The 19,013-nt window shown below is 35.7% G+C and overlaps 1 protein-coding gene across 1 annotated transcript; it reads right to left on the reverse strand.

The window, feature by feature from the left end:
- Window positions 1-852: 852 nt before the first annotated feature.
- Window positions 853-18,718, reverse strand: LOC128548043 (MICOS complex subunit MIC19-like). The gene is made up of 6 exons (XM_053522335.1): window positions 18,563-18,718; window positions 8,782-8,839; window positions 6,629-6,732; window positions 5,196-5,266; window positions 3,056-3,191; window positions 853-1,325 (listed from the first exon to the last, which is right to left on the reverse strand). Exons 1-6 carry the CDS (start codon window positions 18,620-18,622, stop codon window positions 1,299-1,301), a joined length of 456 nt encoding a protein of 151 aa, XP_053378310.1. The 5' UTR covers window positions 18,623-18,718; the 3' UTR covers window positions 853-1,298.
- Between the last annotated feature and the right edge of the window lie 295 nt (window positions 18,719-19,013).

Raw genomic sequence — 19,013 nt, forward strand, 5'->3', positions numbered from 1 at the left:
TCTATAGAGGTCAAAAGGTTTTTCTATTTTTAGACCTACTGATCTAGTTTTTGAAGCACGTGACCCAGTTTCAAACTTGACCTAGATATCATCAAGATAAACATTCAGATCAACTTTCATACAGATCCAATGAAAAATATGGCCTCCAGAGAGGTCAGAAGGTTTTCTTATTATTTGACCTACTGACCTAGCTTTTGTCGGCATGTGACCCAGTTTCGAACTTGACATAGATATCATCAAGGTGAACATTCTCATCAATTTTCATGAAGATCCATTCAAAAGTATGGCCTCTAGAGAGGTCACAAGGTTTTTCTATTTTTAGAGCTACTGACCTAGTTTTTAACCGCAGTTGACCCTGTTTCAAACTTGACCTAGATATCATCAACATGAACATTCAAACCAACTTTCATTCAAATCCCCTGAAAAATATGGCCTCTAGGGAGGTCACAAGGTTTTTCTATTATTTGACCTACTGACCTAGTTTTTGTCGGCACGTGACCCAGTTTCGAACTTGACCTAGATATCATCAAGGTGAACATTCTAACTTTTATGAAGATCCATTGAAAAATATGGCCTCTAGAGAGGTCACAAGGTTTTTCTATTTTTAGACCTACTGACCTAGTTTTGGACCGCACATGACCCAGTTTCGAACTTGACCTAGATATCATCAAGATGAACATTCTGACCAACTTTCATAAAGATCCCATGAAAACTGTGACCTCTAGAGTGGTCACAAGCAAAAGTTTACGGATGGACGCACAGATGCAACACGATCACAAAAGCTCACCTTGTCACTTTGTGACAGGTGAGCTAATAATGTTAAAAGCTGGTAATTAATGTAATGTACGAATGCTGTATTACATGCTTTAATCGAGATCATTTTTTTATCAAATATGGTAAATAAGCAAAGTATCAATCTTTATTGACTAAATTTTCACTACAAGTCAAGAGTTTGATCAGATTCTTTTTATATTTTTTTCAACCTAAATTTCACAGCTACCAGATTTTCATTTGGCTTGTGTCAGAATTATGGGTACTAGTATCACAAAATTTAGGTCAAGTCAGTTTCTTCTTACTTTAGTAACTTGACAGCATGCTTTCCTGGTTAAATTATCTGCAAACACTAGGCAAGTAGCTTTCAATTTATGCCACCTTCTGTTCCATAAAAATCTCTCTTCCAAAGAACCATATCAGATTTTTCACAATTTTATTATAACAAGTAAAGCACAATTTGCAATGAATTAAAGTTTCTACAATAAAGTTTTTATATCTTCATGTCACAAATAATTTTCTGTGTGTCACGACTGCTTCGTCATTATAGCATTCTGAAATAAATTCAAAGAGAATGATTAATAAAAATAACTTTGGCAGTGTATTGTAGGTATTTAATTTATTCATGAATTAACTGGAAATACAGCTGATTTCATCAGTTTGATCTGACAGGTAGAAACACATTTATTTTATACATACTTTAATTTTCAACTGTAACATCAACACGGTAATCTCAGAGGCACTATATCTGCAGACATCTTTACATTTAGAAATTTTGCAATTTTTAAATAAAAGCTGTTTCAGTTTTTGTAAAATACATAAGCCCCAATAAGATGACCTGTCACTGTGAGTATGCAATTTTCATCTAGGCCCTGATCTTGACTGCCTAGCAAAAGCAAAATATCAATATATACCTCTTCTTCAAAACTCCAGATATGCAAAATACAATTACTTTTGCAAGCTGGCACATTTAAAGAAATCTCTTTTTACTAAATCAGGGATCATCCTACAAGGCGATTTGAGTGATATCGACGCTTTAAAGTCGGCCACTTTGCCTAATTATTGCCTCTGGGCGAAATCCGAATCGCAGAGTTTTTCAGCGAGTTATTATCTGTTTACTTAAAGTTGTAAAACTTTATGCATGTTCCAGATTAAATTATCGAATAATCCATAGTCAACCCCGCCTACTCGCCTGTCAAACTCAGCCAATCGTAGCATTAATATCCCCACAGTGTCAATCAATAATACTGTAAGCCGCCGCCATTTTGAAAATTTTCAATCGGCGTGTAAAAAGCCGATAAACTTAACAAGAGCATGATCTTATGCAACAATTGTATATTATTCTTTCATTTTATTAAAGATCACTTCAAAAATTATTTCAATTACCATGATTACCGCCAATTTCTATAAATGAATTACTCCGGTACTGTGGATAGAAAATGATTCTGCGGACGTCAGAACTGCTGTACAAAATATTGTAAAAAGATTGCCATTATCTACGAGCTTGGTATTATTTTCGAAAAAATTAATAAATAAATTAATTAAATGTATAAATCTGAACAAGTTGATGCAAAAATCAGGCATTATAAAAGTACGAGAATCGAAACATGAATGAAAATTTTCACGGCGTTTTGATCGTGCACCTGTTTCGGAATTGTAAATTTTGGATAAAAATTTAAAGGCGACTTTTTCATAGCGAAGTTTATACTTTATTTAAAAATTCATGAAAATGATCATGCAAGAATCAATTTCCTTAAATAATTACTGTTTATAGGTTACAGCTAGACCCATAGAAAGTGGATATATATAGGCAGGAAACTGAATGCTATGCCGATTCTTCTCCTTAAATTCTTCAACTTCTCCCTAAATTCTGTGGAGGGGGAAGTCACTTCTCCCTAAAATTTTGACATGGGATGATCCCTGCTAAATTTCATCTGGCTTGGAAAAAAACTTACTTCACTGGAAGTTACTGTATGACAAAACAGATGGACCTACCGGACTGAGATGAAATATGACCGACAAACTAGACTGACTGGCTGACTAACAGACTGGAGCAGATCTTCCAGTGCTAATTCATTTGCATAAGAAACTGACTCATTAAATTGTAACAGAAAAAGATATAGAAAACCGTAAAAGTGTCTTTACCACACCAACAGCCCCTAAATTCATAGTCCTACACCCTAACTACAGAGCTAACCAGGTGGCCCGTAAGTTTTATAAGCTGAGTTTCCATACAGACAAGTCACTTCTCTGATCTACCACAAAAACTTCAAAAGAGAATTACCCGTCTAGCCTTTTCTACAGCGTCTGTGAAAGCTTTCACTTGTTTGGAACAATTAAGTGGCTCTTTTCTGTGATTCTGATAACATTCATAGACTTCATGTTGTAGATCCTGACAGACTGGTCCACCACTCTGTTTTCTGTAGGTACATAAAATATTAAAGATTATTAACCTTTAGTCTGCTGGCGGCAAGTGATTTTGCCTTCACATTATGGTCTGCACAGTTCGCTATTCTGCCAGTAAATTTTTAGTGAAAACCCTTCTGAAGTGGTACTGCCTAACTTGAATGATGGACCAGTCCATTTTAGAAATTTAACAAGGTAAAGGTTAAGACATATCAATTTCAAATTTTTACTCTATGTAATTTGTAATTTTTTCATTTCTTAATATTGATATTTTCAGCCAATTCTTTTTTTCATAATTATATTTTCTAATTTTCCTTATAATTGTAGATTGGATAATTTTTTGTGTGGACTTTATTTAGTGATTTCATGGCTAGCAGCTAAATATATGCAAAACGTGAATGTTTGTATTTCTGGACATGACGTAGATTAACATCCACTAATGTTTTGAACAAGCAAGTTGCACTACTCACAAAATTTAGCGAAAATGAAAATACTGCTAGTATTACCAAACCTACTAAACGGAATATGAATGCTCATAGCCAAATCAAAAAGAGGCCTATTTAAAGACTGTGGCTAAAATACAGCTAAAACTCGATATTTTGAACTCGCTTATCTCAAAATTGCCGCTATCTTGAAGACATTTTCACCATCATTTTAAGTCGATTATCTCAAAGTAAAACATTAACCGTGGAATTTGAGATACCAAGTTTCAACTGTATGTGTGGTTCTAAAAATTTCACTGTCAATCATTGCAAATAACTGTGTCATGTTCTAGTCAGGATAACAAAAAAGTATGTCTTAAAGAACATGCAACAACAAAAATGAGCGTTTGACTATAACAAAATCAAAATATTTACACTGTCTTGCATACGAGGGAATAACAAGGAATAAGCAGCAATTAGGTGTGCAAATTGATCCTTTAAAAACAGGTACCGGTAATACTTGAAAGTCTTTGATACCATTTAAATTTGTGGGTATAAAATTTCATTGCATTGGCCGAAACAGCTATCTCATGTTGACAGTATATATGGATTTTAAGTTCTGACCTTTATAAGAATGGACAAGAGCACCGCAATGTTGAACAATATATGCCCAACCTTTGACCTCTAAGTGTGACCTTGAAGTGAGCCATCAAAAACATGCGCCCTGCATGTCATCTCTATGTTGTGAACATTTGTGCCAAATTTCTTTAAAATCCTGCAAGCAGTTCTAGAGTTACAGAGCAGACATGAAACAAAGTCATATGACCTTTGACCCCTAAGTGTGACCTTGAACTTCAAGCAAGCCAACAAAAACATGCGCTCTGCACATGGTGAACATATGTGTCAAGTTTCTTCCAAATCCTTCAAGGGGTTCAAGAGTTACTGAGCAGAAACCAAATAACTAACAGATGGACACCTGAGTTGTAACGTAATACGCTCCCTTTGGGTGCATAAAAATTGATTTTTTTCATTAAGGATTTAATCTGGTGGATTGACGACAAAACGAAAAATAGTCTGCAATGAATATTACAGTAGTTTTTATCACTAGAAGTAAAACCACAATATAATTCTAATCTCTTTGCACTTTGAACACCAAAAAGATGTTGTTTTTTCTATAGATTTATTATCTATCAGCATACTCACATTTTTAGCTGGCTGCGTATTGTTATATATGTACATACAGGTGAAAAGCATGTATATATGTATATGTACATAATCTCACACACACTAGATTATTTTTCAAAGTAATCAAACTACCGTTAATAATTACGTTACAATGTATTTCCTCTAACAACGGAACAAGATGCCTGGTAAGATAACCATATGTTGTGAGGTCGAGAAGGTTCAGATGTTGAAATTACGTGCGCATTTACGTAACTGCAGTCTCATATGCTGCAGCATTTTCTTTTTCATAGGGAAAACTCACCAATATAATTTGCATGTAGACACATTTTTACTGTGTAAATAAAAGTTCTGAGGGGAGTATATTGGTTGTAATGAAAAGACAGGGCAGCAGAACCTAGCTAGCCAACTTACATAAATTTAGATTCCACTTCCTGTACAGCACGTGCAAACTCCTCTGCTTTAATCTTGTGACTCTGAGTACTCTGAAAGGAAAATGCAAAAATTTACAGTGCCCTCCAAAAATCTAGAGACCATAGAGAAAAACATAATTTTCATATCAAAATACAAGCTACTATAACTCATAGTAAGTTTAAATGCAGTGTAAGATTTTACAGAAGTTGAGAACAAATAAATAATTGTGACTTATTTCAATAGGTTTTGTCACAACGAAATAACCAACATTGTACTGTAAGTTTCAACAAGCTTCAACATGCTTATTTGTCTCGTGACCATTGAAGGGCACCCTATCATATGTCTATGAATGATCACCTGGAAGGTCACAATTCAATAGGAAAGTTTTGATTATCTTATAAAATCCTTAAAAGGCGTGTGCCACATGATTTGTGTCTTTCATGACATTTAATAATACCTCTAAATTAATTTTAGAAATGGTAACTGGCAACTTTGCTAAATTTATCAAGATAAACAGGTTATGTGATAAAACAGCAATGTTCTCTTTTTTTTTTTAAAATCAGTCATGCAAAAAAATAACAATACCGTTTCCTTTTTTTAACTACTGGTAACTGAATTTTCTTAGTATTTGCTGAGGTTTTCAAACCTATCTATAAAACTAAATTATAAATGGTCCATTTTTTTTTATTCCAACAAACTTATCATCTAAAACTGTGACTGTTCAACTTCAGTTCAGAAAAAAATGTTTCTTTATAACAACTATTATTGCATTTTGCAAGAAAGTAATACAGACTTTTGCAAAATTGAATTGGTTCTTCACATTGGCAGTAAGAACTGCAGTAATGGTATTGAAAATATAAAATTAAAGATTGCTGATTGTGAAGTGTCTCGCAATTGTTGCAGAAAAACCTATATCTGTTAAAATATGTGAGTCACTCACCAGTTTGAAGCAAACTTTGGTGGTTTTTCACTTCTATAATATAATGTATTCAATGAGATCTGTAAGGTATGACACCATTTTAACAATTCTGTGTAAGAGTCACATAAGGCAAGCCAGTGGTTTCAGAGTACCGGGTAGGTATCATTCAAAGCAAATATTCTGTAATTAATTTAATGCCCTCCCTCTAATAAATGCTATCCCCCTCACTGCGTTTACATTATTTTTTTTTTCAAGTTAATTTAGATCTCAAGTGAATACCCATTTTTACCAGCACATGGAAGTACTATCATTGTTAAATTCATTCGTTAGAACATGAATTTACATTCTATATTTACTTTAAAAAAAAAAAACTTTACAAAACAAACAAATAAAACCCCCAAACAATTTAAACACCCTAACTTCTGCAAAATGTAACACCAAAGTGTGCATATCATTATGGGAATATACAGTAGATAAAAACGTTCATGCCCACTTTGTAAGGGGATATACTTACAGCGTCTGTGATTCTTTGTCTATATTCATTTTCTATTTGATGTTTGATGGCTTCCACTTGTTCATTGGTCAGTTGTGTCGACCCTTGACCTTCCGGTGTCGCATCTAAAAATGGAGAAAATCAGATTTTAATACAGATGTTGACAAGCTGAAGGTCACATTATGTTACAGTGTTTTTTTCTCAAGCCAATTTGGGGCTGATATCGGGCCCCAATCCCAATGGCAAATAGTATGTCTTTATCCCAATTTCAAAGCTAAAATTCCCAAAGTTAAATTCATTTTCTTTTTTTTTTCAACTTTTTCAAACAAGACTAAAACCTTAAAGACTTGAAACACAAAACAGTTCGCTAAATTAATGCATAATGATTAATTATGGCCATTTTCTTTCTTAAATGTAACATTTTAAAAGAAGATATGATTTTAACAATTCCCAATTTAGACATTTTCCAACGCATTTTTCCCAATTGCAAAGGCCCTGACCCCATTCCCAAATTGGTGGGGAAAAACACTGCTGTTATTCATGTCTGTTGTCATTTCCTGTAATCTATCAAAATGATTCAGATAGAGTATATGTTAAACTATTAGTTTGGGCTTATTTCTTGTTGCTTTATTGTAACAAAAGCTTACAGAAATCAAATTCTTGTCACTTCTTTCAATGTTTTTTTTTTGTTTTACCACTTTTTGTTTAATTTTGATAAATGTCCCATTTTTCATCAGTATTTTCATTTCGGCATTGCTCAGCAGTTTATAAATCAAACAAGTGCTCCTAACTTTAAATATCACCAAACTTCTTCTTATTAAATTTAAACTGCTGATAAACTGTCAGAAAGTACTTTCACCTAACTCAAGAGACCAAAGTTCTAATATCTTGATTCATAAACTACATGCACAGGAAAATCTGAAAGTTTCACACTTAAGACTTATTTTCACTATTATTGTTAACTATCCATATTCACAGATTTAAACTCTCAAAATAATAAAAACTGTTTTTCATAGCCCCTATACATGTATGTCTAACAAGCTGGCCATATATTGTGAATCAGGGACTTTTCCCCTTCATAAACTGACTCTAAATATCAAACAGTCTGTCCACAGCTGAAAAAAAGTTTATGGCCTCATAAATGATGGCAAGAATTCCCAAAATTCATTTAACGTGAAAGCAAATGCTATATTTTACAAATTTTTTATGCATTCAAAAACTAAAGTACAAACAGTATGGTTTTTAAAGGTTCTTTAGGAAAACCCCAGATGCCCCTCCAGAACTTATTTCATCAAGGACGGACACCTAAGAAGAACCAATTACCTTCCGTGGACCAGCTCGATGGCTTCCTCACATAAAGAATTCAATGCCCTGGGTAAAACTTGAGCCCACATCAGTGTGGGACAAGTGATTTGAGTAGCCACTTTAACCACTCGGCCATCAAATTAAGTTCTTATTCTAGTAACCTTGAGGGAATGGTTTGTGGCTAAAACCACTGGGATGCAGACAATACAAGTGCATTTTCTGGGTATTCAGTTTGATAAAATGTCTGCCTGTAGTGTTTATTTATTTTAATAGCAATTTATATGCGATTGATTGGATCTGTCCTGAAAAGCATGGGAATCAATTTCTGTCCATCTCGCCTCCCTGCAATTGTTTACAAGATTTGATACAGATCATCAAGTAGGACAAACTGGTAAATGTTTTCTGTAGACTACAACAAATAGTACATTGCTAATGGTACACAATACTTCCACAACTGAAAGTATCAAAGAAAATACCTATTTACAAAGTACAATACTCCCACAACTGAAAGCATCAAAGAAAATACCTATTAACAAAGTACAATACTCCCACAACTGAAAGTATCAACGAAAATACCTATTAACAAAGTACAATACTCCCACAACTGAAAGTATCAAAGAAAATACCTATTAACAAAGCACAATACTCCCACAACTGAAAGTATCAAAGAAAATACCTATTAACAAAGTCTTAAGTGGCATGCTTGTGACGCATAGCACAATGTTTATTTTAATTTTTAAAACAACAAAACAAGCATCTAGAATATGGACCTTTATCACCTCAGTAACAGTTAATATGTTTTTGAAAACTTCCACTGTAATTTTTTTATTTTACATAAAACTGGAGACCTGTCCATTAAAAATTTATACCTTCCGTGTTTTTTCTTTCTGGCAAACCAAGCAATCTTCTTTGAACATCATCAGTTATCTGAAACATTTTAATAAAGATAACGACTTCACAAAGATAGCAAAACTGTTTTAATTTTAACAATATTGAATAAATATTTCCTATGTCAAGTACCCTGATTCAAGCAGATCCCATTTCAGATTTTTGTCTCCTGCCATTTCTGAAGAAAACAAGAGCTGTCACAGGAGACAGTGTGTTTGACTATTTTGATGCTGGCTGGTGAAACTGGGCACATCTGAGGAAGCTGGAGCTGTCACTGGAGTGTTTAGTGAGTCCAATGGTGGATGAAGATATTTAACAATAGCTCAAGTCTGTGTCAAAAATATAAGTTATAAAAGAGATTAAGTCACTTAAGTGTATCAAAACACTAAATAAGTATAATTGTAAGCAAAAAGGGGGCATAATTTATATAATATTGGTGCAAGAGTTATGCACCTTGTGTCATATGATGTTGGTGATAATGTGGATTAACTACTTGAAGTTTGAATGAAGTTTATTTAGTAATAACTTAAATAGAATGAAAGTGCATCAAAACTTTAACCTGAAAGCTTAAGTGAACAAGGGAGATAATTCATGAAATATTGGTGTAAGTGTAACAGTTATGGCTCTTTTGTAATATGATGTGAGTGATGATGTTGAATAACTATCAAAGTTTGAATCAAATCTAATTAGTAGGCATTGTAACTGAAAATACAAACTTCAAGTAGGAGCTATCTATATTAAATATATGTGTTAATGTGTAGTTAACTGCATCAAAATACAAGGACTGAAACAAGAGCTGTCGGATGACAGCGCGCTCGACTATTCGAAGAATTGATTGAAGAATGGGGTCAAAATATTTCCATAGATTTTCAGACAAAAGAAAAAAATGGATTCAGCAAAAAATGTTCGGGTATTTGTGGAATTCGATTAGTCTTGCACTAAATGGCAATGTGTGACCATGATGGCAAATATGTTATTAAGTTATATGTTAGGCAAAATATGGACTTGTATGAAAAATTTAACTAATTTCCAAGTCCAAAAAGGGTCATAATTCAGTCAAAATAGTTGACAGACTTATGTACACTTGCCTACAGATGGAAATCATGTTGATATACTAGTGTTAAAAGTTTCAAAGCCACAGTTCAAATAGTTTTGACAAAAATTTCGAAGTCGAAAAAAGGGCCATAATTCAGCCAAAATAGTTGTCAGAGTTATGTACTCTTGCCTACAGATGGAAATCATAATGATAAACAAATGTTTAAAGTTTAAAAGCCATATGTCAAAATAATTTTATAGTCTTGACAAAACATGGACATATACCAAAACAGAACCAATTTCCAAGTTCAAAAAGGGCCATAATTCAGCCAAAAAAGATGACAGAGTTATGTACTCTTGCCTATTGATAGAGACTATAATACTGAACAAGATATAAAAGTTCCAAAGCCATTTGTCAAACACTTTACACAAAATATAAACTAGTACGAAAAACTTAACCAAGATTTCTAAGTCAGAAGGGGCCATAATTCAGCCAAAATTCTTGATGGAGTTATGTACTCTTGCCTACAACTGGACCTGGTGATGGTAAACAAGACAGGGGTTCCATTTGACCCGGGACCCCGGGTCCGGACCCGGGAGATTTTCAAAAGACGCTCAAAGGACCCGGCATGATACTTGCCTGTGCGTCCTTCGGGACCCGGAGGCATTTTCCTTTGATAATCCTTTCTCTTATCATTCATTCCTTCAGTAAAACTATTTCCACGATAGACACGTGTATTCCAAAATAAACACTCGCGGTCATGCCCTCCTGCCTTTGATCGTCTGCTAAATCCCGCCCTTTCTCCTGTAGACATGCCTCGCTGATTTTTTTATCAGCAAGTTACGTCACGGCGAGTGCACATAGGTAACAAGAATCAACGAAGTGTTGAAATTAATTGATAAAGCGTATATTGATCCTATGTACTGTCAAAAAAGGCGCCAATTATTAAATAATCGTAAGCAGCTGATTACCGAGCATGTGAAAAGTACCCTGCAAGATTTTTTCATGCAAACTTTAAATTAGACCATTGCTTGGTAATCATATAGCACTGTTCTGTTATTAAAAATTAAATGAAACATAGAGGAGCAAAACCTAATCAAAATAACATTAATTTTGATAAATATTAGTTTACAATATATGACCTGAAACTGACATTTTTATTATGCTGTAACATGAGCTTTGGTTTATTGTTTTCTTAGTATAAAGATCTAACTAAATAAAAAATATGGTCAATTGTATGGACGTGTTGGGACAGGACTCCTGTATTTCGGAAAAGGACCCTTCAAAATTTGGGCCCAAGGGTCCTGGGACTCTTGGGTTTTCAGGTCTAGTGGAACCCCTGCAAGTGTTGAAAGTTTCAAAGCTTTATCTCAAAAGACTTTGTCATATATGTGAAATATGTTGAAAAGGCTACTGCTGGAAAGAGAACAATCTCAACTACCAATACATTTGCGTCTAAGTATGGGAAAAATATCTAGAAATATGAGAAAGTCGAAGAAATCAATTTCAAGACTGTTAGATGCATAACTGTGTAATCATACATGGCATTTATCATAGATAGGTTACTTTTCCTTTGCACTGATATAACATTTCCTTTGCACTGATATAACATGGGCATGATTAGGATTAAGGAACAGTGTTCACTCAACAATTTCACTTATATAAACAGATTGTTTCCCTTGTGTAAAGAAGGCTTAGGGTAAGTCTCTACAATTAGTAATACCTGAGATAGAGTGAAAGCGCATCAAAACTTTAACCTGAAATTTTAATTAAAAGTGGGGGCTAATTCATGAAATATTGGTGTGAGAGTTATGGCCCTTGTGCCAGATGATGTGGGTGATGATGAGGAATAACTATGTTAAATTTAAAGCAAATCAAACAAGTCATTACAGAGATAAGGAGAAAAGAAAAAGTGTAAAAAAACTTTAAACCAAGGTAGGGACGTGGAAAGACGCTGACGCCAGGGTGAAAAGGATAGCTCTATATATACTTCAAATAGTCAGGCTAAAAAAAGTCCATAGTTCTGTCATTTTTCAAGGGATCACACAAATGTTGCCCATAATGAGACAGTCACACTGAGTCACATGCAAGAGCCTGGGTAAATAGTCGGCGAGCGTCATCTGCGTATTGATTGACAGTTTAATACTTGGGACCTCAGATAATTTGGCAGATGAATGATGGGCAGTTTGGTTAGAAAAAATTTACTGCTGAAGGGTTCAGTGCCCCGGTATCATGAGAAACCTGGCTATGCATTTCAATATTTTCAGCGTATGTCCAAGATTGTGCAGAGAAGCTGTGGCCACTGCACTATTACAAATTCAAGCTTTATGTGAAAATTGATTAAATCTTATATGAGCTGTCATATGCAACAAAATTAAAGATTTAAATTAAACACTATGTATATGAAAAGAATTTATCCGACCAAACAGGTGACAAATTTATAGGGGATGAAAATCCCCGAGCAGTAACGTCCGTATATACTTATTCGTTTTTGTTGTCTGCATATACTGAGGCAATTTTTTCAATGTTTCCCGGTTCCGGTTTATGTACACACCGCAGACTGGTTGTCTGCATGAACATCTGAGCAGCCCGAATCAGTCAGAGAAATTCGTAAACCGTGCCAACATGATTCTTTTACTTCTTTTCCGAAATGAAAACTGTCATGAAACTGAAAAACACTTTTAAAACAGTAAGGCAGTATAAAGGCCAAGTTTCTGCATGGAGTGCAAACAAAAATAAATCATAAAGTCAATTCGAGAACGCGGTGAATGACGTCACCGTCACGGCTTCCCGTAAATTTTGCAAAGTATGATATTCGCTGTAAGAGGTATGATGACACTAAATGTAAACTTCACTGTTTAGAGCGAAGTTTCACTTTTTTGAGTGTTGAACATTTCTTTGTAAGTGTATATAATATGAATTAAGGCATCGCCTAGCATGGGGATTTATCTTTTATATATCCACTTACAAAGAAACATTCAACTCTCAAAAGGAAGTGAAACTTCGCTCTACAGTTTACATTTAGTGTCATCATACCTCTTACAGCGAATATCATACCTTGCAAAATTTACGGGAAGCTGTGACGATGACATCAATCACCGCGTTCTCGCACTGGCTTTAGGATTTTTTGTTTGTTTGCACTCCACGCGGAAACTTGACGGCCTTTACACTTCCTTACTGTTTTAAAAGTGTTTTTTCAGTTGCATTTACAGTTTTTATTACGAAAAAGAAGTAAAAGAATCATGTTGGCGCAGTTTACGAATTTCTGTGACTGATTCTGAAATGGACCAACAGTTTCTCATATTCCCTTGGATTTAGATTTGACTTTCATCACAAATAAGTTGTAGAATTTTAAACATTAAAATTACCATTGTGTAATAAAAAGATATATTCTGTAGTAAATACATCAAGAAATATGACAATTAATTGCATAATCAATAATTTATGGTAAATTTGCTAACACCACCAGAAAAAAAGAAAGATTTTTTTTTGAAAATTGAGTAAAAATGCTGATACGTTCAGTCAATATGAGTTCAAGCCATTTGAAATTTTCAGTGTGTCAGTTTTGTCTATGTCTATGTTATACTGCTTAACAATCGTTATCGATTATAACTAGCAGGCGCTTTGTCAGGGATAGCTGTTAAAAAGAATAAGAATATAGAGATTATGTGCATCTCAAAGATAAAGTAAAAGAACTATTTTACTGGTCAGGTTAAAAAGTAAAAGCAGGAAGTTGCATTAGAACTGATAGAAGGGTGGTAGCTGCCCAACAAATACTTCTAAGTTGGGACTAGCTTGCAAAGACACGGGGAGACTGTTCCACAGACGTATGCTTCTGGGAAAAAAAGCGTTTGCATGATAATATGTCTTTGAATACGGTATCAAGTAGTTCAAGTTTCTGGTAGGTCTAAGGTGACTGTGGTCAACAAAAACAAGTTGTTGTTGGATCTTGTATAACATAGTAACTGAGCTGATCTTACGGCGTTGTTCTAGGGTTTGCCAGTTTAGTTCATTTATCATTTTGGAGACACTACTGGTGTAACTGTAGTCGTTATAGACATATCTTGCTGCAGATGTTTGAACTTGTTCAATTTTATGGGTTAGGTATTTTTGCCATGGATGCCATATGGTGGAACAGTACTAACATAGGTTTTATATGCAACCTCTTTGACTCTTTTATTTGGGGTTTTGACATTACGTTTGAGGAATCTTAGGGAATTTTTTGCTTTTGATGTTATATTATTGATATGATTGGTCCATGATAGGTCTTTATTAATGGTTATGCCTAAATATTTGGCAGAATCAGCCGATTTTAACTCGATGTCATGCAGCTTATAAGGGAATATTACAGGGTTTCTTTTGCGACTGATTCTTAGGACTTCGCACTTATCTGGATTGAATTCCATGGACCGATCAGACTCCCAGGTTTCGAGACTGAAAAGGTCTTGCTCTAGGGCTTGGGCATCACTGTTTGATTTGACCGTAACACAGACTATTGTATCATCTGCGAACAGCCTCACCTTGCCTTTAACACTTTCAGGCAGATCATTTATGTTTGAGAGGAAGAGGCAATGTCCGAGGACCGAGCCTTGTGGGACACCAGAGAGGACGGGGAGATTGTCTGAATTGTGACCTTCGACGACAACCTGCTGAGTGCGACCCTGGAGGAAGGACATGACCCAAAAAGTGACCTGTGGATTGACACCTAGTCTTTGTAACTTGTTGACTAGTTTGTGATGATCTACCTTATCGAAAGCTTTGCTGAAGTCCATGACTATGATATCTGTTTGTTGACCTTGTTCTAAGCTGTCACTGACTTCTTGGGAAAAACTTATTAGCTGGGTTTCACAGCTGTGTTTTGACCTGAAACCATGTTGGTAGGGACTGAGAATGTTAAACTGATCATAGAAGGACATGATGTTGGAAACAAGTATGTGTTCCATTAACTTAGAGGCAATACATGTGAGGGATATGGGGCGGTAATTTGAGGGTTTACACTTACTGACTTAGGGCCTTTTTTATATGCAGGGGCAATGACTGCATGCTTCCAGTCATTGGGGACAATACCAGTATTGAGGGAGATTTGGAATATGTAGGTAAGGACAGGGGCTATTTCTAAGTACAGTTCCTTCAATAACCAAGGTGGCAGTTCATCTTGGCCAGAGGCTTTACTTGGATCCAGACTTTTAAGGAGCTTTTCTACACCTTCCTGAGATATGTTGACCTTGGGCATGACTGGTTTATTTACAGGGGTTAGCAGCTGTTTGCATGACTGGGCGAGGCTTAGGGGCTGAGGCCGTGAGAAAACTGACTTAAATTGCCGATTGAGTATGTTTGCTTTTGCTGTTGGATCGACAAATGTTTGACCTTCACTTTTGAGAGGAGCAACACCACTATTTTCTGTCCTATTCGATTTGACAAATGAGTAGAATTTTTTGTTTTGACCTGGTTTGGAGTCGGCAGTGAAGATTATGGTGTCTAAATACTGCCAGTAGCTAGTCCTAATATCTTTTTGTATTTTTCCCTTTAAGCATTTATAATCTTTGACCAGTTTTTCAGAGTGGGAGTGGGAATTTGACCTTTGTATTTTGGAAAACAGACGGTCCCGTTTCCTTATTTGCCTAATGATGGTAGGAGTAACCCATGGGAGATCACGACGGACTTTAGTACGTCTAGTTGGGATGTGGATAGAGCTAAGGCGGTTTAGCTCATCCTTAAATAATGACCAAGCAGTGTTTGGATCAGTGTGATTTGCTGCAAGAAACTGCTTTGAAAACATTTCAAAGTCTTGTTTGAGGCCATTCCAGTTTGCTTTCTTGTAGCATTTCATTTTTCTGACCTGTTGTATAGGGGCAGCCTCTATTAACCTTTATCTCATGAAAGACAATGTCGCGATCTGAAGAACCTGGGGGGGGGGGGGTAAAGTAGTGGTGTTATGGACTTGAGAGGGCATGTTTGTGAGGAAAAGATCCAAGATATTGTTTCCTCTAGTAGGGATTGTGACCATTTGCTGGAAGTTGAAAATAACTACATTTTCAAGAAAGGAGGTATACAAGTTACGGTACCTACAGTTTTCAGAGATGGATTCTGATGTCCAGTCAACACCAGGCATGTTAAAATCACCAAGAACCCAGATAGAACTGTTTTTGGGAATATTCTGGATGGTTGACCAAAGTTCACTTAAGGATGTTTCATCATCTTCCTTTGGTTTGTAATAGGAAGAGATATATATCTTTAATACCTTTGAGGGACAGTTTGGCCCAGACAGAATTGCATTTTGACCTGAGTTGAGGCTGTTCTGAGCTGACAAGGGAGCGAGAGATGGCTAAGAGGGTACCACCACCTCGGCCCTCTGTCCTGTCATCTCTAAATATTTGAAAATTAAAGTGGTCTGGAAGAATTTCTGAATTTCGTATTTCTGGTTTGAGCCAAGTTCCGGTCATGCATATAATATCCGGCTTAACCTGGGAAATAACCTGATGTAGATCAGGGATTTTGTTTTTGATGGAACGACAGTTAACATTTATAAAAGAGAGACGCTCTGCAGGCTTTAATTTAGGAGGTCTGGGAGTCTTGACCTTTGTTTTGTATTTGGGGTAGATGTGGCAATTGGTCTAGATTTTGGACTGGGTGTGAATCTTACCTGATCGGGTATTTGACTATTCACGTTCATATCTGGGGTGTCATCTCTAGTTAGAGATTCTAGGGGTAAATAGATGGTGCTTTCACAAAGTGAATTTAAGGAGGTTGAAAGTGACGACGAATAATTAATGTTGCCACACCTAGTGCAGTGCCAAATAAAGCGGGAATCGGACAGGCAATCGTAAGTTGAGTCGCCTATGCCTTGGCAGTCTGTATGATACCAGAAGTCACATGAGTCACACAAGATTCCCTTCTGTGCCCATGTGACCTCTTTATTACATGTTCCACAAGGGTATTTTGGAACATTTTTTGCTGGGGGTCCAGGATTAGTTTCAATATCTGAGACCTGGGTCAGGAGTAGGCAGTGTAGAAAAATTAATGATGATGACCTTCTACGATTACCATTTACTTGCAGTGGAAATTTTCTGTGACGGCTGAAACTGTTCCACACAGTAAAGTTGCCCTGGTCAGGTACAGAAATGTGAAAACCAGTAACTCTGGGGCTGGTTTGGTCTTTACACACATTTCTCTTAAAGGTAATAAGCTGGCATCCAAGGATGAATACATACAGGGCCAGTAGTGTTGCGTTAAAGTTCATTTTCGGGCTGGAAAACTACTTTTTGACTAACCAGAAGTAGTTTATGTATCCCAGACTCACCAGTTTCGACGCACATAACAAGCAACATGGCCGCGCTTTTTCATTCAGTAACATACGTGACTCTATTAGATGTTGCATGTGCACAAACCTTTTATGCATTGAATCATACCAATAACATCTTATTCTAAACAAATGACTGCCAGAAATCAAAAGGTAAACAACAACTAGTGTGGTCGGCCATATTTTTTTCTAACACACCTATTTCGACGCATCTTACATGATACTTGTTACGAAGCTTTTGATTGGCTTAAATATTTGTGCAATCACTGTAAGTAATGTGCTACACCATAACTGTCATGGACGCTGCAATAAAACTTGACACAAAAGCAGATGCAAGTAGATCATCAATATTAAGGCCAAATGATATAAATAAATCTGAAAACATTTAAACATTCATGAACATAAGGGGCTAAGAACATAAATAATCACTCTGCTTTTTTAATACACACTGTCTCCTGTTTTTTCTTTCATTTTTCTGGACTGCAGTGTTTACAGAGGAATTGGGTACATTTTGTTTTATACAAAACTTTAGATCAACCCAGTGTTCGCAGCCTACTTGACAAGAGAAAAAAAATGAAGTGAGTAGAAATGATCGCATCGATATATAATCCGTACACCTTCCAAAACAGTGCATAAAATAGTGCGACTACATATGTCACATGGCAGTGATGTGACCTTGATAGCACCAAAGTCGGCTGCAGACGTACAACAACATTTCCAGTGTCTTTTTTAATGTAAGCTTCCACAGGGACGTTTTTAAAATGGATGAAAATTTACATTAGTAGAAACATTAAAAATCATGTATTGGGTAAATGTAAATTGATAAATATCTTCATATCCTAAACTTTCCAACTTTTTTTTCGGTTAAATTAACCATGATGTTTTCTGTCATTACACCGAGTTACTACGCCATCGGAAACCACAAGTTAATCGAGAACGAGGTAAAAACAAAAATGGCGTCGAAATAGGTGTGCGTAAAATTATGTGGTGCGACGATAAACAAAGGGAGGTTACCTGAACGTTCACCTGATACTTGAAAAATGCTCCAAATCATATGATTCGGCAGTTCTGAGATACTTTACGTTAGTGAATAGTTAGTTTACCATCTACCACCAATTAAGATTGAAAAGAGTGATAGAAAAACCTATTCTTGTGAAAGATTTTTTAAAAATGTGACGGAGCAATGAAAATTCTGTGTGTGCACTATCCCGATGCATGCGCAAGATGAAGTTTTGAACCATTCCTGTCTAGAAAATAACAAACATTAAATTATTTGACAACTTTAAGGATAAAAAAACGAGAATATGAGAAACCCTTAGAATACGAGAAACAGGGATACCCCACCCATATTTTTGCACAATGACCTTGGATTCAAGGGATGCCGGCATTGAAATGCTTCAATAAAAATGATCTTAAGTGTTCTTACAGCAACAACATTTGACTGGTTGTCTATTACTATTTGTCGAGTACTCTGTGAACCTCCCATGACACAGAATTTACACAAAAAATTAGTAAAAAATGGACCGGATACGGCTGCACACTTTCGTTCTCCTTATTGTTCGTATCTATTACATTCGTACCACGTAGTTTAAGGCGAACATTTGCCGTACCGTACTGTACATTAAATGTCATACTGAGAAAATTTCCTCACTTATCAGGGGAAGGAAGTGTGCAAATACTACGATTAAGTCAATTTCGCTATTAGTGTTCTCTCCCCTTGTGAGCAAAAGCGATAGCGCTTTGATATCTCTTATCTCAAACAGCGACCAAGTAACCAGACATCATCTCTTACAGGCTCGATTGTCTGTACAATCAATGAATATAAATGAATAGCATTTTTTTTTATTCAGAATGTGAATGTTGTGACTGACGTTTTT

The sequence above is a fragment of the Mercenaria mercenaria genome, chromosome 13 (genome assembly GCF_021730395.1).
Source record: "Mercenaria mercenaria strain notata chromosome 13, MADL_Memer_1, whole genome shotgun sequence".
Lineage (NCBI taxonomy): Eukaryota > Metazoa > Mollusca > Bivalvia > Venerida > Veneridae > Mercenaria > Mercenaria mercenaria.

Coding starts and splice junctions, on each gene's coding strand:
- LOC128548043 (XM_053522335.1), bottom strand. CDS start 18,622: ATGGGAGGTTCACAGAGTACTCGACAAATAGTAATAGACAACCAGTCA. Junction 6,733..8,781: donor AGAAAGAAAAAACACGGAAG/GTATAAATTTTT, acceptor CTCCATTTTTAG/ATGCGACACCGGAAGGTCAA. Junction 5,267..6,628: donor GACAAAGAATCACAGACGCT/GTAAGTATATCC, acceptor TTTTCCTTTCAG/AGTACTCAGAGTCACAAGAT.